At 43.2% G+C, this 22,722-nt stretch overlaps 2 protein-coding genes across 2 annotated transcripts; both read left to right on the top strand.

Annotated features, from left to right (window-relative positions):
* Positions 1-741: 741 nt before the first annotated feature.
* Positions 742-1,398, top strand: HRG_00412 (cytochrome p450 domain-containing protein; the record flags this gene model as incomplete). The annotated part of the gene is made up of 1 exon (XM_044858883.1): positions 742-1,398. The coding sequence occupies one exon, from the start codon at positions 742-744 to the stop codon at positions 1,396-1,398; it is 657 nt and encodes a 218-aa protein (XP_044725283.1).
* Positions 1,399-1,455: 57 nt separating this feature from the next.
* On the top strand, positions 1,456-2,154 carry HRG_00411 (transposase-like protein; the record flags this gene model as incomplete). The annotated part of the gene is made up of 1 exon (XM_044858882.1): positions 1,456-2,154. One exon carries the CDS (start codon positions 1,456-1,458, stop codon positions 2,152-2,154), a length of 699 nt encoding a protein of 232 aa, XP_044725282.1.
* Positions 2,155-22,722: the final 20,568 nt, after the last annotated feature.

The raw sequence follows: 22,722 nt of genomic DNA, 5'->3' as shown, positions 1-22,722 counted from the left end.
CAATTTGCACATAGATTATGCGGCTTCGACAAGGACATAGCCAGTCAGCAATATAACGATAATTTTCGCCGTCGTCGAAAGATGATGCATAAGCACCTAGGTTCGGAATTGAAAGTAGCCCAATATCACGACATTCAGGCGATTGAGGTGCGACGATTTCTTGCACGGGTTTTGGATCAACCTGAATGCCTACATAAACATATTGAAAGGCATGGATCCCCGAGTCTTGAAAAGCACAATGAATGTTGCAACATCAATTCTAGTGCATACAGCAACCATCTTGTCAATGGTCCATTTTGGCTAATGATTGACCATAGCGAGATGGCCGCTATAAGCCTTCAAATGGCGTACGGGTACGCCATCGAGCCCAACGAAACTGATCCTCTGGTAAACTTGATTATGCGCTCAATGAATAACTTCTCGGCCGCAATCGTTCCTCTGTCATGGGTAGTTGATATTTTCCCTGCCTTAAGGTACCTCCCGGATAGATTTCCCGGCGCCAGATTCAAAAAGACCGCTCGACAGTTCGAGAAAGTTGTTCAAGCCGTCGCTGAAGTCCCGTTCTCTTTCGTTCGGCAGCAGATGAAGTTGGGTAATCACAAGCCGTCCTTCGTATCCCAAGTCATTGAACAGGGCACCAGTGGCGATCAAGAAAGAGAGAAAGAACAATTTCTCGACGAGGATATAAAATGGACAGCGGCCTCTCTATACGGTGGAGCCGCCGATACTACTGTGGCAACTATGGCAGCTTTCTTTTTAGCAATGGTTATGTTTCCAGAGGTCCAGCATAGGGCTCAAGAAGAGCTTACCCGAGTGATTGGCACCGATCGACTTCCTGGGCCCGCAGACAGGGCCAGCCTGCCGTATATTGACAGCATGGTGAAAGAAGTATATCGCTGGTCTCCTATCGGGCCTATGGGTCTGGTGCATGTGGCAGAGGTCGATATCGACTACGATGGATATTTGATTCCAAGGGGCTCATATATTCTTCCGGCGATATGGTGGTTTTGTCACGATCCGGCGGTCTACGCTCAACCGAGCTGTTTCGACCCGGAGCGATATCTTGATCCCCGCAACGAGCCTGACCCCAAGTCCGTAACGTTTGGCTTTGGACGTCGCATATGCCCTGGACGATATTTTGCGGACTCGGTCATCTTCTTATCTATTGCTCAGAGTCTGGCGGTATTCGACATCAAGGAGGCAGTGGATACGAAGGGTCTTGCAATCGAAGCCAGACTGGAGGGACAGCCAGGTACGATTAATCACCCGAAAAAGTTTCCTTACAGAATTGTACCCAGGAGCGCAAAGCATGCGGATCTTGTTCACAGTATTGTCGACGAGCAGCTTTGGGAACCAGGCCACGCAAGTTTTATCGAAGCCATTGCAGTCCACGTCTAGCGGACTACTTTTTCTCGCTGGAGCTGAAAATAAAGGGAAAGAAAAACTCTGAAGACAATGGATTATCTCTTCATCAAATTCAAGCAAGCCGCAGAGTTGACTCGACACGAGGATGCCTCTCACTTCAAATCAGGAATCGACTGTGGTTGGGCGAAACTGGAGGACTACTACGTGAAGACCGATCGGACCCCTGTGTATCGCGCGGCGCTTGCGCTTCACCCTTCTTACGGATACGACTACTTTGAGCGACACTGGTCTGAGGCAATGTACAAACCGGAATGGTACAGCGACATGAAAAGAGCGGTAAGTGATCTTTTCGAGGAATATCGACGACAGGCGGAGGTCGAGATACAGGCCCAGACAGGGCTTTTGGACGACGAATCCGATAAGGAGGAAGCTAGCGCCGACAATGACTATAGCTCGTTCGGCAAGAGGTCAGTCACTTCTCTCAATGTGCAGCGGAGGAGACCCAGAACCGTCACTGAGCTTGATTTGTTCCAAACTCGGCCAATTTACATACAAGATCTCGACGTCGCCGATCCGCTCGATTGGTGGAATCAGCATCAGCTTGAATACCCAGTGCTGTATCGAATGGCGCTCGACCTATTCTCGATTCCCATCATGAGCGCTGAATGCGAGAGAGTCTTTAGCCAGACCAAGAGACTGATCACGGACGAGCGCAATAAACTGTCAGTGGACACTGTGGAGGCAGATCAGCTTCAAAAGCAATGGTTATCCAGAGGCCTGGTAGAGTAGCACAAAGTGGCAAGATACCTGACGTGTAATTTGGGCAGAGAATACTCCGGAAAAGATGCACATCAAGGTGTGACTTCTTGTAGCAAATTAAGTAATCAGACCACCTTCAGACCACCTTCAGACCCAGACCGACCGGTGCTCAAAACCCAGACCGACCGACCGGAGGGGCAGGTCTGAGTCGGTCGGTTTGTTAGCCACACTGCTACTCCTGTGGAGACAATGAGCGCTGAAGTGCTCCTTATTGTCCTGAATTTACTATGTCATATAGTGTACACTTTTATTTCCGTTTGAGCTGGTCTTGTACCAGGAAGAGGCAGAATTCAGCCGGCAGGCGCTTTTGCACAAACTTCATGTATGTCTCGAGAGACGGCGCACGTCTGGATGGCGCCATCGTTGGCTTGTCCTTTGTCCTCTTAGTAGAAGCGATTCTGACCAATGAGAACTGGAGCTTAGAACAATCAATAACTCTGGGATGCGCGTATGATTGATCAAGTGACGCTAAGCTGCTTCAGAGGCTGTGCACCTGATGGCCGTTAGGGCGGACGGGACAGAGTGAGTCAGTCACAGACCGTAAGAGACAAGGGGGATAGAAACTGTCGATGGACTGTTATTCTGGTACTCATGAGGTAGGGGCAGCACAAGAAGGGATAAAGATGCATGATCTAGCTGGAAAGAAGCGGCCACTGGGCCCTATTTATGCCGTAGTCAGAGGGACCCTCAGGTGACTTACATAGGCACCAAGCTGGCCCCATACGTGAGGTCTTTATGGGTCCCCGATACATGGCCTCATAATGATCCTTCAGGTGGCCCTCCCTTGATCCTTCAGGTGACCTACTAACAGCGGTGCCTATACTAGCCGACAGAAACCTCTCCCCAAAACGCAAGTACGGTACGGTCAAGAGATGTACCTACGGCAAGCAACTGGTAAGTTAATTTTCTCCTCGATGCGTGATACAGTAAGTACTGTAATTTCGCGTCTCGAAGCAAAATTCGCGATTTTTGTTATTTGAAGAGTTCAAAGAGCATGGGAGGTGAGTATCTGCAGATTATGGAAGGGCCGAAAAAAATTACACGATATGTATTTCGCGCAGCATAGAAGACTTTGAAGCGTAGACTAGTGCACCAGATTCCTGAATACGCTACAACTTGGCGACGCGTGTAAGCCAGGATATCACAAGTATTGCGGTAGCAAAAAAATGCAGCGGCTGTACAATTTTCGTTCAATCGCTTGGCAGTGGCTTATTCGATGCTCCACACGCCGGAGCGGGCAGCCCACGCTGCTTGTCCACACTTACACAGGTCCGACTCTGCTGCTCCTATCGTGTGAAGATAACTGTTCAATCGCGTCATGCCAGTCCGAAGCTGGGCTAGAACGTCCGATTCTTTTCTTTTCAGCGAATCGTATAGGGCGCGGGTGTGCTTACCCGGCAGCGCCTTGTCAATGCGCTTCGAGTATTTTCCAACCCCTTCTGGACGCTGCCCACGATGCTGCTATTGGACGAGCGCCAGACGAAGCGTTGTGGACCTCGCTTGGTACGATAGCTTCTCCACCATGCACCCTGCCTTGGTAGTCAGATATCGAGGGCTGGCTCGAGTCAACCGAGTCTCCTCGGAAGCTCTTATGCTCCGCAATAGACTTATTGATATCATATTTCGAGTGGATATGGTCAAGTGCTGTAGAATTACCACTTAAGATGACTAGGAGGTCTTGTTGACGACGCTGCTTCTCGCCGAGATAGCAGTACCAGACACGTTTATCGTCTCTTTTTGACTTCAGGTCCTCACCGTATAACCAGATAACGGACGTTCGCTTCTTTGTTAATTTAGGACCTCTTGCCAGCACAGTGCAGCGAGTGTAATGCTCTCCTTGAAGCCTGAACTCATCTGGCTAGATTAAGGCCACCGGATCGCGACGACTGTTGATCGATTCCGGAGCGAGAACAACATTATCAGACCTAGGAGGTCTATTAGAAGCGCCAGTGAAGAAGTTAGTGGCGTCTACGTCATCAATAAACAACGGGGCAACATCACCGAGCCCACGGGCAATGTCACCGGCCCCAGTGTGGTTTTCAATCTAGACCCTTATTAATCTAATTAATTAATATCGCGGATTAAATTAAATTAAATTAACCACCGGATTATTAATCCTAGTTAATCCGCGTAGCGTTCCTCTGCTATCTCTTATTGGCTTCTGCTAGTTACTAGCCCCGTTATCTAGCTAATAAATTAAATTAGGGGGCGGTGCCTTAAACGGCGGATTATAGCGCCGTAAGGATTAACGGATTAAACTTTATTTAATCCGAGCGCCGGTAATCCCTATTATCGGTAAATAAAGATCGATAATTACGCGCTTATCTAGAAATTATCTTATTTTAATTACCTAAAGTAATTATACTACTAGCCGGAACCCCCCCCCCTATCTTTTAAGTAAATAGTAGATTTATATAGGTAATCTATTAACTTTATACTTTATATACTATCTATTCTATAAGTTAAATACTACGCTCTTTTTAATATTTATTATAGAAACTAAACTTAATTTATCTTTTATAATACTTTCTATCGATAATTTAAATAAAACTAATATAAATATTATATCTAGAAATATAAGAGGTACTTTAGTAATTATAACTAAGGAATATTATCGTTTACTAAGACTATATAAACTTAATAAAGCTAGTAAAAACCGACTCTTTTATTATAAGTATTATATAGATAGCTATCGATACTAAGCGAGTAATACCTTTTAAGCGCACCTTATAAAGATTTATAGGATTATTATAGTAAAAGTACCTTATATTCTAAATACGGTATTTAAGTAGCTTAAATAGCTTTACCTTAAGGCTATATTAACGAGGTAAACGGAGGTAATTAATAACTATCTTTTATAAGGTGCTTAATAAGGAAATTATTATAGAGGCACTTACTATATTAATCGTCGCGCGAAATCTATCTTTTTATATCGTTAAATAGCCTAAGTTTTACGCCCTCTATAAAGTACTTAATCTAGAAGTAGATAGATATATTATAACTATATACTCTAAGATTAGGAAAGCGATCTATATAATATATAAATCTTAAAAGGATCTTATATAGAAGGCGCTTTAATTATTAAGTTTAAGTATTTATTTAGTAGTTAATATATAGACTTCTTTAAACGGGCTTCTTTTTCTTAGAATCTATACTTACTTTATTATATAAGACTAGGATAAATTATCTAGGCTTCTTATTAGTTTTCGTAGGATTCTTAGCTACTTTAAATTAAAGTAATTCTACGCTATACTACTAGTCCTTAAGGACTATAGTATCTTTCGAAAGGTTAGATCTATTATTAGTAATAACGTAAGCTCTAATAATATACTTTACTATACGATAGGTAAATACCTTAAATAATAGGGCATTAATTAGGATCTAGTTATTTACTATATATATTACGTTAGCTATATTATTAACTTAGCTATCTAGGCCTTCCTCTTTTATAACTCTATATAAATAGAGGAGTTAAACTTATATAAAGAGTAGGAGATTATAGCTCGGGATAGTATAGCTAGATCTACTAATAAATCCTTATAATAGTTATTCCGGAAAATAGGTCTACTTAGTAAGCTTTATAATATTATTATCTTTATTCGAGCATTAAGCGGCCGTACCTAAGCTTTTATTAAGCTAGTAGGGCGACTAGTTCCGCTAGATAATCGTATAAAATAGAATAGCTAGACTAATATATATAAGGTTATATTTTAGTATAAAGGAAAGATTAATAGATTCTATAAAGCTTATTAAGATAACCTTAAAGATAACTTTCTTTCCCTTTTAGACTAATAGAAGATTCGAACGGTCTAGACGTTTTTAGTACTATTCTAAGAGGTAACTTTATATTACTAAGGATATAATATAATAATCGACTTTATACTCTTTACTATAAATATACTAATTAGGCACCTTAAAGGAGCTCTACTTAAATTTAAGGCTAATAAGGAGCTCTATTTATAGATTTAGAGTAGCTAAGAGACCCTTAATAAGTATTATAGTAAGATAAACGACTCTCCTTTTTATACTACTAGTATTATACTTAATCTAGATTTTCGTATAAAGTATATCTAAAGTAACTAGAAAGTATCCTAGTAAAAGAAAGCGATTAGTAATATTAAGGAGCTTTAGCGGAGCTATTAGGATAGTAATCTTAGTGCTATACTATCGTACGAAGCTAAAGCTAGTCTAGAGACCTAAGAGCTAGTATCTATATTTAATAAGATCGCGCGAGGCCTAAAGGATTACTATCGGCTATAAAGCTAAGATAAGTTCGATAATTATTATAACTAAGAACTATATAAGCTCGGTAAGATAACTACTATTAAGTAGTAGCTATAAGACTAATAATAAATACGCTTTTTATAGCTTTCGATTATAGTAATTAATATCCTTTTAATTCTAGTAATAAATAATAAGGTAGAGTAAGTTTTTTTAAGAGCGCGTTATATAATCTTATAGGATAGAGCGTAATTATCGGTAGAAACTATTAAAGTACTAGAATATATAAAGAGTTAGTATCGAAGTCCTTATATTAGACTATAAAGACGATAGTACGGAGTAGTTAATTAAGCATCCTTTTAAATACTACGCTATAGCGCTCCTTTACCTAGTTATCCCGCTAAAATAAATTATTAAATTAGTAGCGCCTTTATAGTAGTTATAGTACTATATAGATTAATAAGATTAATAATCTTACTAGTTAATTTAATTAATCTATTAATATCGATTAATTAGGATTAACTAGATCGAAAACTATACTAACCGGCCCCTTAGACGAGAAGTTAAATAAGATCGAGACGATGATCGACGAATTTATTAAGGCGTTGGCCCTAGAGTAAATAAAGAAGTACGACGAAATTAATAATTATCACGCGCTTAGAGACCTAGGTTGCGTCGTCTAAAACCGAAGTAGGGATCGCGACGCGCGGCAGAACCTATATAAGGATGCGGGGATAACCACAGCCCCCTAGAGGAGCTCTTAAGAGATCAACAATTGCATTACTAGCCCCCGTTATTTACTCTCTGTTTCGTTGTGATTGTGCTCCTTACACTCAATATAATAGTATTGGTCGTTACGATAAATAGGCGCAGGGCGAGATTGCAGAGCCACTAACAGCGAATACGTATCCGGTGCTCGCACCTAGAGATCTTTATAATTCTTTGTCCTATAGTAAGGAGAAGGAAAATAGTCCTCCTAGACTTATATTTTAGGTCGTGATATCTAATATATACGAAGGAGTCGAGACTAGCGGTTCTATCGATAATAGAGAAGATAAATAAGTTAAACTAAACTTTAGCCTTTCTCTTTATAAGCCGGTTTAAATTATAATAAGATTCTCTTTATATTCCTCTCGAGGCTCGCTATAATAGCAAGCTCCTAGGAAAGAAGGGCGTAAGAAGCGACGTACTTACTAATCTTAAAGCGAAGAGTATAAGATTTAGTATCCTTACTAGCCTTTTTAATAATAGTAGTCCTTAGCTGCCTCCTCTATTAAAAATTAATTCTATATACGAGTATTAGTACTCTCGGTAACCCTCGGCGAGCCCTTTATAAGTCTAAAGAAGTCCTTCTTTAGAGTATAAATTTTAGGTGACTAGCGGAATTTACGTGAATTAGTATAGGCACGTCGGTTAAGAAAAGTATCGCTAAACTAAAGGTTATATATACGAGATAATTTACGCGGAAGGTAAGGCTTTATTTACTACTTTAGAAGGCACCTATACGTTACCCTTTTACTATAGAAGAATAACTTAGAGCAGCATCGATCTAAACTAGGCATCTACGCGTTGCCTAAACTTAGGATGCTTAGCGAAAGGAAGTAGCTATAGGCAGAGTGCTAATAGTAATATAAACTACTATTAACTCTAAAACTATTACCTTAAAATACTTTTCGATATATACTATCTTAGGGTTACGCTTACTCGTAATATTTAACTTGCCTATAGTACTAACTAGGACCCCTTTATTATTCTTACTATTACCCTAGAAACGGGGCCGTTAAGCGGCTACGGTAACGTTAGAGTAGGGATCGGGCTATTCTTAGGTAGCCGAAGAATCTTTCGAATATATAGAGGAGCTAAAAGGAGGAAATTTAGCATACGATATCGTCTCCTAGAAGGTAGAGTATATAGTTAAGACTAAATAAATTATATAGTTAGTTAAGGTAGTTAGTCGATATCGATATCGATTTAACCGCTAATCGATATTATATCGATATAAAGATCGATATCGAACGATATCGATAGTAGTTAATCCGACCTTTATCCGGTCCGTTTTCCCTAGATAGAGCTACTATATATATTATAATTTTAGAAATAGGACCTAAAAACGAGTTTAGCTTAAACCGATAACGGTAGGACTTACTTCTTTTAGTTATATATATACGGGAAATTAGATAGTCTATATATATCGATATCGATCGATATCGCTAGTCGGTATCGATATCGTATCGATCGTATCGATAACCACCCTATAGTTAGTAGAAGCACTAGGAAAGACAGTATAATAGCTAGATTAATAAGCATCTAGACCAGCGGTCTAGTTTTTGCTAACGCCTCGTAAGTAGAGGGATAGGATGGGGCTAAGTATAAGGCGTATTATAAATAGCGGCTCCGAACCGTATTTATGCCCCTAATCGCACACTGACTATAAATCGCGGTTAAGGTGCCCGGCTGCCCCTATATAGATAAGAAACGAAACTGCGCCTAGGACTATATAATTTATAAATCGATACTTAGACGGAGCTTAGAAGTATCGCGATATCTCGCTTTTCCCACCCTACGGGGCGAATCTATAGGCTCTCCTTCGACCCTTGCTATAGGCGGAAGCATCACCAATAGCCTATATAACGGGTCTAAGCCTGCAAAGTAAATAGACCTTATCCCACCTTACTAAGTTTCCCTAATAAGAGGGGTAGCGAGTCGGTTGGTTAGTTAGACCACGTCCTAGAGCCGCTTACTCCGATATAGGTCTTATAGAGGTTACCTTCTTCTTCTAAGGCTAATTCCGAGGAGGGTAACCGTTCCCTGTTATAAGGATTCGTACGCTAAAGGCTTCGCCATCTCCCGACCTTCCTATATATATGCATAGCCTATGTTATGGCCATAAGTTGGCCGGGACTCTCTAGCATCGACGGAGACGGATGCTTACAATAAACACTGCCTTGTCGCGTGGTGCTCGCACGACTTAACGGGGTTATAAGTAGGTATTTAGATTAAACCCCTAAGCCTATGACTACGGTAGCCATGCCCTATGATGTTAATAACCGTAGGACGTCGTGAGCTGCGACGACTCCCAGATAGACGACCTTGTCGTCGACCCGCTAGTAGTGGAGGGCTCCCGACATAACTATCTCGGCAAGGGAGAAGTCTTAATCTAGACTTGCTACTCGACATGGCACTAAGAGCTGTTCTAGTAACTGGACGGCGGCCCCGGGGTCGCCCGCGCGAAAAGGATGGCCTTAGTCGGCATTAAGCGGCTCGAAAGTCTCTAACTGCAAGAAATAGGCAATATAACTATTACTAAAGCTATGCCTATTAAGAAGCTCCCGTAGCCGCTTATTCTCCTCGGCTACTCTCCTCGCGGCTATCTAGATCTCGGTCGAAGCCTCGATGCCCTAGAGCTCGTATACTCTAAGTCGCAGTTCGAGCTCCTAGATATACTCTCTCCGTTAGGCGCGCGATCCCCTTTAATTATCTCGAATTCGGACTAAGCTATTCTTCTACTAGAGCAGAGAAAGAGAGACGGAGTCTCGTATTAAAAAAGGCTATTCCTATCGATAATATTACCTAAGTTTATATTACTTACTACGGGGGTTAATATTTAGCTTATAGGCTTATCTATAGACTCTTCTTAGCTAGTAAAGAAGGAAAGTAAAATAAAAATAAAAACTAGGTAAATAGTCCTATAAGTAGAGTATCGGCCTAGTGCTAGGTGTCGGGAAATAATAGGGGTTAGTAAAAGGAAAAACAAGGAAATAGATAAAACTTATTAGATCTCCGGTAAGGGAAGTATTTAGGGAAAGAATAAGTAAGATAGCTATAGCAGCTTTACACCTTCTTTGCCTAGCCGCGTGCTAGTTATAGCGTGGCCCTATAGTCTTCTCGGGGGTTTAGATAAAGAATAGTTAGATTTACGTTTTACGGGTCCCATTTGCCCCGTGTTAGTGGGAACTAGAACACTCGCCCCCGAGTAAACGTGATAAGTCGGTTGGTTAGCTAGACCGAGTCTTAGGAGCCGCTCGCTTTAGAGCCCCTGCCTATTTACTAATATTTTATAACTATTATATCTAACCAGTATTATAAAATATCCGTACCTCGGTAGCCGTAGACGTAGGTATTATAGAGGCTACCTTCTTCTTCCGAAGTAGATGCCGACGTAGGCAGCCCTTCCCTTGTCACGAGGCTTCCTTCCCTGCGAGCTTCGCTACCCCCTAGTACTTCCCATGCCAGGATAAGGGAAGAGAAATCAACAGGCAGAATCCTACGTTACGCTCAACCCCTGACTCCTACTATAGGGGAGCTGCGGGCCAGTCTTTATGATTCGGGAGAGCCGGTCCGCCTAGTCACTCTAGAGATTCGTCCCGGTGCCTATTTAGAAGTTAGCTGCTGGTGGATTCGGTGCCCTGGTCAGGGGTACACGAACCACCTGATGCAAGGGATGGTTAAAGACTTAGGCTGACTGGTAGACGTCCCCCCTAAGGGGGGCTTATAGGCATTAGCTAAGTAATAGCGGACCATAACCCCGAAATAGGAGGAAGGTGCATAAGCTAACCCGGCTGAAAGTTGGCATGAAGTTACCAAGGTCGCATTGTGGAGGACTTACGGGATAATCTGCTAGAGCTTGCATTAGGGGTCATAGACAAGCTCGACCTAGGAAGCCCGTTCTACACTCAAGCGGAAAGCAGAGGAACATAGACACCAACCCACCTATTCCTCTTCTTCTCTATTACTCTCCTTATTCTTATAGTTCTCCGAGGGCCAACGAGCGGCGGACGATCTAACGAAGGCCCTTTTGCCCGCTATATCGACTAACTCTACCTCGACGACTTAGGAAGATGCGAGTCCCTTTTACACTAAGTCGGTTGCCTATAGATAAACTGGTTATATACGTGCCATCGATAGGATTCTACGTCCTACCTCGCCAACCTCGGAGGTTTAGGGCACCGAAACTTAATACAACGGCGTATGCCCTCGCGGTAAATAGGCGTAAGGCGAGATTGCAGAGTCACCTACGGTCAGGGTGGTTTTCCATATATGGAAAGGTGTGCAATCCATACTGGAGTATCGCCCCACATTTATTGCAAGTATTGCAATACACCTTTCCATTCTTGGTCCGTGCGCATCCCGCAACAGCTCACCTATATGGTCTCGGCAAAACGTGCCAAACACGACATGAATCAATGAAAAATCAAGGAACAGTTAACGTGAACGTAATGACAGACGACCGGTTAAGGGGATGCCAAGCAGAAATTTGCTCCTTTTGCAGGAAACAGGCGTAGAAGTTGAGCCAGGATTTTACCCAAAATCTGGGGACCCGCCACCACCCTCGGCCCCTTGCAAGATATCGTTCTTGAGCCAATGCTTTAAGCATTCTCCCTTTTCGACTTGTTTCGCGTCCAATTGGGCTCTTTCCCATGAGATTGTGCGACGCGCCCTGAGAACACCCGCTCAGGTTCATCACTCATCGCCGGCATTGATAGGATGTCTATGGCCATTTGTGATAGCTTGTGCCATCGTTTTCTCTGTTGCTCTTGAAGCCACCATGACAAGGCCGTCGTCGGCGTAATGTCGTACGGATCACATGAAATGTAATCTTCGTACTCGTCCTGGCTTGACGGTCGAGTGCAATTCTGCAGGTTCCTTGAAATGCGATCAAACGCGTCAAGGTCCTCGTCATCATCGTCATCTAGTAAATGTTGCGAGGGCGCCATCCACAGTGTCTCGGTATGTGAGCCAAAGGTCTTTGACCTGTTTGAACGCAGGTTTTGCCACTTCTTCTTCCAATTTGCCTGGATGTATGTTGTGCGATAGCTGGGATGAAGGATCAAGGCAGCTGCATAATAGGGCGATGCTTCTGTCTTGCTATAATATTTGTCAAAGACTTCCCACCCTCGTTTGATCCTAAAGGACAGCTCGGTGTCTGATTTGTACGAGACCTATTGCACCATCTCAGCGCTTGCACAAGGAGATCAGAGGAATGGAAGGCATGGTACCAGGGCTTCATCAAAGCATCGGATCAAGACGTCCATCGTGAAGAGCACTTTGTCCAGGGTCGCATGATCCCCTTGTGTTGCTAATGTCGCTCGGGCGAACGGTTGAAGGATCTTCTCAATTATTCGGAGCCGCCCAATCTTCCGGCAATAGAAAATCTGCAGAAAGATCTTCGAAATGATTCTTGGTGTAGGTGTCCAGAGCGCTGGCAGTTTCCTGCTGAGTGGCAACATGCAGCATTTGATACCAGCTATTCCACCTCGTACGATTGTCAAGTGGAATGCCCTCTCAGCGAGTTCCATAAACTCTCCACTGCGTCCTGATGAACTCCGGATGTTGACAACCAGGTTGTGGAGCTTACCAAGTGGTCCAAGGCGGCGAAATTCGGTGCGCTGCCTTTGAACTTTTGCCAGGTCATCTGCGTCTTCGCATATTTCGCCCTCTTTCAAGTCAATAGAATTCTGGAACAGGAAAGCTTGAACTGCCAAGTTGATAACGTGGCCTAGGCATCGGAGGCGGTGAACTTCAGGATCCCATTTGACGCCCTCTTCCTTGAGATACGTGCTCACTGCCCGGCAGAGGGTGTCATTCGAATTATCCCCAACGATGCTTCCAAGGCGTCGCAGAATACCAAAGTCCCGCAAGATGGGAAGAAGTGTAACGAATTGCTCCCCGGAATGGTTCGCCACAGGCCGAAGTGCAAGGAGAGCTTTCCGTCGTGCTTCTTGTGCGTGGTCAACAAAGTGGGAGCAAACTCCGAGAAGAAGGAGCCGATTGGGGGACGTCCAAATGTCAAGCGAGAGGTGAACCTTGGATTTTGCTGACTGGAGCTTCATTCGCACGATATCCTTGGCCGACTGGAAATGATTGTCGATAATTCGTGGAATAGTCGAGTGGGCGGAAGGGAGATAGTCCTTCGCGACCGGGTTCAAGGTCGAAATGAAGAGGTGAAATTCGCGGGATTCGACAATTCGATAAGGAAGGTTTCGTGCGACGATCAGCAAAGCTAAGGCTTTGTTTATCTTGTCTTGGTCCAGGTAGCGTTTGAAGACCTCCGACTCAATCTCCGTTGTGCGGCCCAAGTCCCGTGCTTGCTGGTAGAGTTGCTCAAACCCTCAAAGATGGACGATTGAAGAGGAGTCAAATCTTCCACGACTCGAATATCGTGCTTTCCTCCAGATGTTTTCGAAAGTTAGTGGTAACTGAAGTTCTGTACGGTTTGTCTGGGGACAATGACTGCAATAGAGAAGGCGATTTCGGCCTTAAACTCTTCCTCCCCTCTGCTGCAACGCGAGCATGCTTCCACGTTGCGATAGCCGCTTTGCCTCTTGTATTGCGAGATCTTGATGTCGTAGAGTCCGACAAAATAGATTCAGCATCGAAGAAGGATAACGTACTTGCAGTATCCATAGTTCGACAACTGACTCGTCCGACGCGTTGGTGCAAAATGGGGAAAGCGATTTGTGTTTGTGTGGGAATTAGCGGTGTTCAAGGCCCTCAGACCCTGGACGATGGCGCTGTAGGGGTCCCGGTCAGTGGCGCAATTTGGCCAATTATCGACTGAGTATTGAAATACTATGGATCCATATCCATACCCTGTCCATGCCATAGTATGGAAAGGGTATTTCCATACTTGGGTATGGAAAACCACCCTGCCTACGGTAGAGGCACATCCGCTGCTCGCACCTAGCTATCTTTATAACTCTTCCTCTTATAGCGACGGGAAGGAGAGTCGTCTTCTTAGACTTATATTTTAGGTCGCCGTATCCGACACTTACTATTAAGTAGAGATCAACGGTTCTATCGATAGCGGATAAGACGGACAAATTAAACTAGAGTTCGGCTTCCCTCTTCGCAAGCCTATTTAAATAACCTTGAGGTTCTCCTAGTATTCTCCTCTAGGCTCGTCACGATGCACTAGATAGCGCGAGCGGAGGAACTATAATGAAATCCCTAGGAGGAAAGATGCATGGCTTCGATCGCCTTAGGAAAGATAGCAAGCTCCTAGGCAAAGACATAAGAGGCAGCGTACTTATAAATTTCGAAGGAGCAAGCGACCGGCCGTGGAGGAGTGTTGAATTTGGCCTCTAGAATAGCGGTTGTTTTTGATGCCTCCTCTATGGAACATTGATTCTATAAGCCAACGTTAATATCCTCGGTTGTTTTTATGCAAAACTTGTCGAAGAACCGCCTTATGTCGACCGATTTATGCGATGTGTGCCGGTGGTTTAACATAGTGTTACTTATAAATGCCCTTTGTTGCCTCTCTATTATAAGCGTGATAAGTAATTCCCGCTTCCTTTTCCTAATATAGACTATAGTACGCTGGAAAAACTTCCCCTTTATTCTCGGCTCGCTACTGTTATTAGGATTATAGTCGATAAGAGGCTCCTCGTTCCCCGCAGTTTGCAAACCGATTACTGCTTCGTTTGTGCTGGTAAGTAGGGCACATCTAGAGGCCGGGTTGCTCTCTATAACGTTGAAGGCAAGACTAGACGAGCCGGCAGTCTATCGAGCACTTTTCGAGGAGGTACTAATTTAGAGCTCGGCTTTTAGAGGAATTGTGTGAACTAAGATGTGTGTTTTAGTCGGGGAGAGTAAATAGATTAATATTTTACGTACGAGAAAGGTTTAAATGCGTGACCTCTATTACTATCTAGTAACTTTAAATAATTACTACACTCGATTTATTGAGTAGCTATCTAGTCTATAGCCTATTATATCCTTAAGCCGCAGTAAGTGGACTACGTGCTATATACAATACTTTATCCCAGCGCACCTTTGCGTTGCGCACGGAGTGTAGAAGAATCACTATAGGCATATACATTAGCCCATACCGGCATTCGCGTCTGGCCCGAAAGTGGCACGTTCAAAATGAAGGGAGGAAGGCGTTAGGAGACGGCAGATAGTAATGTATATTAACGTCGCCCTTGTTAAAAACCCTCTAATGTTAGGTGCTCCGTCGACCGTTCTTTAGTACCGGGACCTACCGCTATAGACAGCTGCACCATTCTTTGCCGCCGTCTTTCCCGGTGCCTTTTAATCACGCTATCTAGAGGTGCTGCAGCTATAGCTAAAACCACTAGACAAAGTACGCACTGCCTACCAAACTAGTGCTTAACCTAACCGGTCGTACAAGGAGTATAAGAGAGCCCAAGAATACCAACCCGCTAATTGCTCCGAGCCATAGCAAACCACGATTCGTTGGCATTTCTGGCTAAGGTCGATGAGACTGCCTATGTCTAAAGCGGCGAAAATGCTCTATTCTTCTCTAAATCACCACTACCAAGATCGCGGTACCTAAATGAGAAACCATCGGTGCAGCCCACCAGTACTCGATGCGAGATTGACTCGGGCACCAGACGGTCAACCTAATAAAGGGGAGATGTGTGTGTGTATGTGTATTTCACCCGGAGGATTTCTCCTATAGGGCCTAGACGTAAAAGCTACTGACATTTCAATACATTAATGCGTAACACCTTAAGCCCCACGGGTCAGCATACGCTATACCAACCTCGCCGCTACTCGCTCCGTGATAGGCCTACTTAAAGGCCAATTTCTCTAAGTGTTTAGCGTCCTACCTTTAGCAGCTAAAGCGCGGTCTGTCGAAATCCGAAGTCGAATACCTATATATTAGTATTGTTAAAGGTTAGTGCTATAATCGATCCTAAGTAGATTCTCACTTCCGCTGCTTAGCCCGAAGGGCCAGACGCTACCTACGTCTTATCCCTAGGGTTCCGCGCCCGACAGTTCCGGCTATACGATTCGTGTGGTCTACCGTAGGGCACGTACTTTGGCACTATCTCCTTGCATTCTCTGTGGTGATATTCTGCTTTCGCGCATCTGCTATATCTTTACGGCTTCTTATATAAAAACGCCTTATGTCCTATCTCTTAATAGTTAAAGCACTAAATCGGTCCTACGCGGCGTTTAAAAATATTAGTATAGGCGGACTCTCCCGCAATATCGAACCACACGCCGTCTAGAAGTCTTTGCGCGTCACTCTCTTTAGTGACATAGATCACCATTGACCCGTACGCTTTAGCTTTCTCTCTGTTGCTAAGCCAGGTGATCTTGGCAATCGTGACGTAATTCTCGGCTCCGAGCGCCTTAGCTGCGCCCGGCAGAACGTTGCCTTCGGCGTCTAGCACTGCGGTACGCTTAGTGTTGTCGACTTTGACAGGGTAAAGCTGATCTCTCAGTACCCTGGCTCCCGAAGTTACCGTCTTCTGCGCTGCTTCCTTAACCTGCTTCAACTCGGTTTGGTCTCTGCATAAATAAAGGGGAGATGGAAGTGTGGGAATGTATTAGTCTATTGGACTCATCTAGCTAGCTTACGTACACAGTCACGTGTGCTGCTGAGGCCATATAACTAGTCTCAAGCAGTGGCTTGAGAGCACAGTGGAAGAAATAGGGGCACAGAAAGGTGAATTTAGTGATGCATGTCTTGGTCTATCTATTGGGATAAGGGAGGGGCTTATATAGGTATAGTGACTATATATAGCTAGCTAAAAGAGGGCAATAGGATGTTCCTATACCTAAGTTAGGCCTGCATAGTGTCTTTAGGCTAGGGGAGTCATGTTATTTAGGCAGGCTTCCTTGTGCATGACTATTGGGTCCACTAAGCATGATTGTGGCCTCTTATGCCCATTCTCTCTCCTTAATACACCCCCTTATCACACCAGCTTCTAGATAGTGGGGCAATAGGTAGAGGAGGGTTCGGTCTAATAAATGTAAGGTTATTCCGATATTAAATTCGGCTGCTTTATTGTCTATTTAAGGAGGTTGTCTAAAAATAGGGGAGGCTCCTAATTATATCCTATAAAAAAGGGAAGGTAAATGCAGTAAAAGGCAAAAGCCGGGACCCGAGGGGATAGGATATAAGGAGAACCCTCCTCCGTATATCCTATCTCCTCGGGCCCCTAAGTTCGTTGACCGCGCCCCCCCTAGGGCGTGGTCATATAACCTGCTCTTCCGCCCTAGGGGGAGTCGAACTTACGATTAATAGGGTCATATAACCTGCTCTTACCGTTTAACTAGTAGTTGTAAGTTATATTTATAACCTTCCTTATAAGGAGGGGGCATAGCGGGGCATCCCTTTAGGTAGCCTAGGTACCGTAGTACCTTTGCCGGCGACGTTGTTATTTAGGATAAAAGTGATCCTAAAGGTAGGCTTTCTAATAATATATTCCTTATATTAATTAGTCTTAATTTAGTAAAGCTATCGCGATTATCGTAAGTTTGAGCGCTATAGTGTTATGCTAATTAAGGGGTGGTCTAGTAATAGCTTTACTTCTTAGTAGTAAATAGGGCTAACTTCTACCCCCTAGATCTTTATAGTTTCTTAACTAAATTAAGATCTAACTACGCCGTTAGAATCCCTTAATCTTAGTGTATATAGTAGTGCTCTTATTATCGGGATCCGGCGATTGTCGAGTTCGCTATAGTAGGGAGACATCACGCCTTAATACGGTGGTTAGGTATATCATCTCTTAATATATCTTCCGGCCGTGTTACTAGTCCTAGTTGCTTAATAAAGCTCTAATACTTCTGGTGTGTAAGCGCCTTCGTTATGCTATTAGCTAGGTTGTCTGCTAATGCGATCTAGCTAACTTATATCCGATCTTGCTGCACCTCCTAACGAAGCTAGTGTCTATAAACGTTAACGTACTTAAGGTTTGTCTTAAGCTTCGCGCTTAATTTAGTCAGAAGCCTAATAGTCTAAAGGTTATTATACTAGAGCTTTATAGTCCCTTTAACACTAATGCTAAGCTCCTTAATTAGTCGGCTAAATGCTACCTATTCCTTAGCTATCTATAAGAGTGCTAATAATTCAGCTTCTATAGAGGACGTTGTTATAGTAGCTTGCTTAGTAGCTTTCTAGTTAATTGGCCTACTAAGGAGTAGGAATACGTATCCTTATAAGGACTTCCTAGTCTCTAGGTTATCGGCGTATAAGGAGTCGGATGTATATATTAGCCGCCTTATTGGGTTTATCGCCGTAAAGCAGATATAGCGGTTTCTCGTGTGATAGAGGTAAGCTAGGCACTTACGTGCTTCGTGCCTATAGCGCGGCCCGGGGTTGTAATTATATTAGGCTAGCTTTCCGGCTGTAAATGCGATATCTAGCCTAGTGTAAATTGCTAGATAAATAAGCGACCTAATTAGAGAGAGATATTCGTATATCTCTTCCTTTAAGGCCTGCTTTTCGTAGGGGACGAGCTCTTCTATTATTAGCGGGATCTTAGGCTTACGAAGGATATTATTATTAAGGATATAATATTTCTTCGCGGTCTTAGAGATATAGGAAGCTTATAAGAGCTATATCTTCTTAAGATCCTTATCCCTGATAATCTCGATGCCAAGGAACCAGCGTAGCTCTCCTATATACGTGATGGTGTATTTCTTTGTGATAGCCTTGTATAGCTCTTCCTAATCTTGTTTTTGCCTTTTCGGATATATTATAACGATGTTATCTACGAAGATAAAGATAATAACGCCCTTATAGACTAGTACGCAGGCGTCTTCTACTAGCTGCTAGGCTCCTAGTTTAGTAAAGAAACTAGATATCTCTTTAAACTATAGCTTTAGAGAGATACGGAGCCCGTATAGTGCTTTTAATAGCTTTAGGCATAGCCTAGGCATTGAGAATCCCGGTAGAGGCTGGTAATAGACTTCTTAGCGTAGGATTGCGTATAGAAATGCTATTTTTACGTCGTATTGTTCTATCTCGAAGTCCTCGAGGCAGTAGAAGGCTATTAGTAGTCGAAATGTTCGTGCTCGTAGGGTGGCTATATATGTATCCTCGTTACCTTCGGGTTATAGGTCTCTACGAACTATAATGCGTGCTTTAAAGCGTGTAATATACCCCTGTTTATCGGTCTTATATGCAAAGACCTAACGTAAGGGGATTAGGAAGTGACCTTTCTGTTTAATAATAGCTTTTAGGATGGTCTTCTATGTGCCCCTTGCTAGGTTTTCCTCTATTTCGCGGTCTGCAGCTTCCTTCTACTCGTATGCGAATTCTAAAGCCATTGCCGCGTTGAAGGAGGTAGGGGGAGGCGGCATATCTTTAACGTAAAGCTTATGCTTACTTGCCTTTGCGATAATATTATTAATAAGGGATTTCTTAGGCCTACGAGCCCGTTTTCCTTTAATAACGTTGCTTAGGTTAATCCCTTATAACGTATCCTTTCGTCTACGTTGTTCTTATGTTTATAATGTCCTTAAGCCGGCCCTACTAACCGCTAGGTTAAGGGTGCGGGGTTCGGACTAGGGGTCATCTTCTTAAACCCATACTATAATCGTTCCTTTACCCCCTAGGTTAAGAGGTATATTATTGCGTTCGTCTTAAGGAGACGAGTCGATTGATATAGGTATCGCATCTTTAAGCTATCTCCCTAACGAGATATGGGAGGGGTTGCTGGCTATAGTGTCTATTGCGGGTGTAGGAGGCATAGAGCTTGGTAACTCCGTGTTAAATATAGTATTAGGTAGAAGGGGTAACGTTGAAATCTCTGTCCCTAGGCCTACTATTTCCGGAGGGGAAAGATATATATATCTATGTGATCCCTATAAGGGCGTCTTTAATCCCTGATCTTCCGGAGTATGTAGGGGCAATAGGTCCCGTGGGAGGGTAATTGCTTCTTCCGGCGTCTAACCGTTATCCGTATTATCGTCGGATAAACTTGGTACCCTAAAGGTTTTGGGTTCCCCGCTGTCTATAACGTCGGTTGCGGCTATATCTCTAAGGATATCGTAGCTATATGTTTAGACTAGCTAGGCTTGCTCTTCTCTTTTTGTATCGTAGCTTATAGACTCGTTAAACTATATATTAGCTAATACTATTAGTTTGTTTTGTCTGATTAACGGTATCTATACGACGTATTGTTAAGTGGACCTATAGCCTACTAGGTAGCCGATATAAGCTCTCTGCTTAAGGGGTGATTGCGTCTTATATAACTTAATGTGTTCTAATGCCGTAATTATTATTAGGAACGCTATATAGCTAAAGACCCTTAAATATATGATATCTAGTTTAATATCTTTGATGTAGTGATATAGTGGATTATTTTCTTTTATCTAGGTCTACCAACGCTCGTATAGGCTCTGCTAGCTATGATTATATAATTCGAAGGGTGTTATGTTGAGCAGGTATACCGCTATACGGTATATCTCTAGCTATAGCTCTTCTAGAAGCTTTGAGTTAAGCCTTATAACCCTTGCTTTTTCCTTTACTATTGCCCCTAATCTCTCTGCGTGACCGTTTTGCGTAGGCGTTGAAGGGGCTGACTATATAACTCGTATCCCTCTATTAGTCATATGATCTATTTGTTCTGTTGTTAAAAGAGCCCTTTCCCCGTTAGTAACTAATGTAGTTATTTTAACTCTATACTAGGTCTTAAGTAACGCCACGAAGTTATTAAAGATATCCTTAATACCCGTTTTTCTTTCTATTAGGTAATAGAACCTTATAGATATGTCTATGTAGGTAAATAGGGCGAAGTTCTTTTCCCCGTTATATGCTGTTATAGGGCTAGGGTGAAGGTCGAAGCTAACTTATACCCCCGGACCTTTAGGCCTTAGGGATGGTGTTTTTCTCGAGACTTCCCTCTTAGCTTTCCCTGTTGCGTATATCTAATAGCTGTATGTTGTGGGGCCTTAAAGCTTGGTGCCTAGGCAGGCTTCTAATAGCTTCTCTAGTAATTTTGGACCAGGATGCCTAAGGCGGCGATGCTATAGGTCACCCACCCCCCTAGTTAGCGGCTTAGGCGCTTATATAACTGCGAATACCCGCTTATGCTACGGGAGTGTTCCTATTACGAATTGACCTTCGAAGTCGGTTAGTTTGATACGAACCTCCTTCGTAGGTTCCGAATAGAGGTATCCTAGGAGCTGGTTCTAGAATATCCCTGCCGTCATCCCTAGCCTAGCTAAGAAGACACTTGTCGGCATTTCTAGGATAAAGTAGGCATCTAGTAGGGTTATCTTTCTACCGTTAATTATAGGGATAACTGCTGTTCCTATTCCTTGTACCCTAAAGGCTTGGTCTCTAACCTAGACTTCGTCGTTAGAACCCTACTTAAAGGTTCCTTCCTAGAACTAACCTAGGTTATTAAAGAGGTTAATATCGGCCCCTAAGTCGTATATTAATTTATCGGCAAGTAACGACGTTCCCTTAATAGCCGTGTTTACCCTAGATAGAGTGACCGTGTTGATGGTCTTTCCTAGCCCGTTATTGCTAATAATAGTGTCTGCTAGTTCTCTTCCTTTAGGGTAGGAATTAGGGGTCCAGGCTATGCATTTTGCTTTCTCGTTTAGATAGTCCTTTAGCCGTTTTTCGATATTCTATTTAGCTAGATCACTATATTTCTAGCCTATCGGGGGCTTCTTATTATATATCACCCGTAGTAAGTAGCAATTTTCCTACTAGCTTATTAAGCTATTAACGTGCTGCTTATAGCTAGCGCATTTAGCTTAGGTGTCTGATTTCCTAGAGATTTAATTAGCGCTTCCCCTTTTTACGGGTAGTTGCGACTTCTTCCTATAGGTGTATTCTTATTTAAAGTTAGCGATTAGGTTCCTTAGGGGAAGTTGATCTTTGCCGTGTCTTTCGTTATAGAGGTCGAGAGCCCTTATTGTTATAGACTAATGTAGGTCCCACTCGTCTGCCGCTATGAGAAAGTCCTGTCTAATTCTTATATCGTTGAGTGTATCGACCTTAAGGTCTCGTAAATCTATGATAATTTAGTCGAGCTATTCTGCCTATGCTTTCTAGTCTCGCGTGCCTCTTTTATTGATAGAGGTCGTGTATCTCTCGTAAATCAGCTTTTTCTCCTCTGCCCCTAAAGGCAGGGCTTGCTTCTTTAATTCCCTGATTTTCTCTCTTAGGCTATTATGCATTAGGGTTGTCCCCTAAAGCCCTTTATTGATTGTTTTCTTGATTAATTCTTCGAGTGCGATTAGGGCTTTCTGCTAGACCTTATAGCGATCGAATTATAGCTAGAACCTTTTCTCGAGGTTGCGAAAGGAGTCCTTTGCATCCTAGTATCGTTCGTTATAGCCTGTTCGCCTCGCTAGGAACGCAGCCTCGGTTTCGTCTTCTCGTTGGGATAGTCTCCCTCTAAGGTTAACAATAAATTGCTCCTAGTCCGGCTATTGGGGCTGTTTAAGCTCCTTTATGCCGTCTAGGTCAGCATATTCCTAAATCTCGTAAGTCTAGGCCTACGATTTGATCCCCTTAATCTATAGGGTCTAATCGAGGCTTTCCTTTAGTCTCACGATATAATTATCCCCTCTTACTTCCTTTGACGTCATCTTAGG

The sequence above is a fragment of the Hirsutella rhossiliensis genome (assembly GCF_020360975.1).
Source record: "Hirsutella rhossiliensis strain HR02 chromosome Unknown scaffold00001, whole genome shotgun sequence".
Lineage (NCBI taxonomy): Eukaryota > Fungi > Ascomycota > Sordariomycetes > Hypocreales > Ophiocordycipitaceae > Hirsutella > Hirsutella rhossiliensis.
The sequence above is the reverse complement of the archived record's forward strand: the minus strand, read 5'-3'. Positions and strand labels throughout refer to the sequence as shown.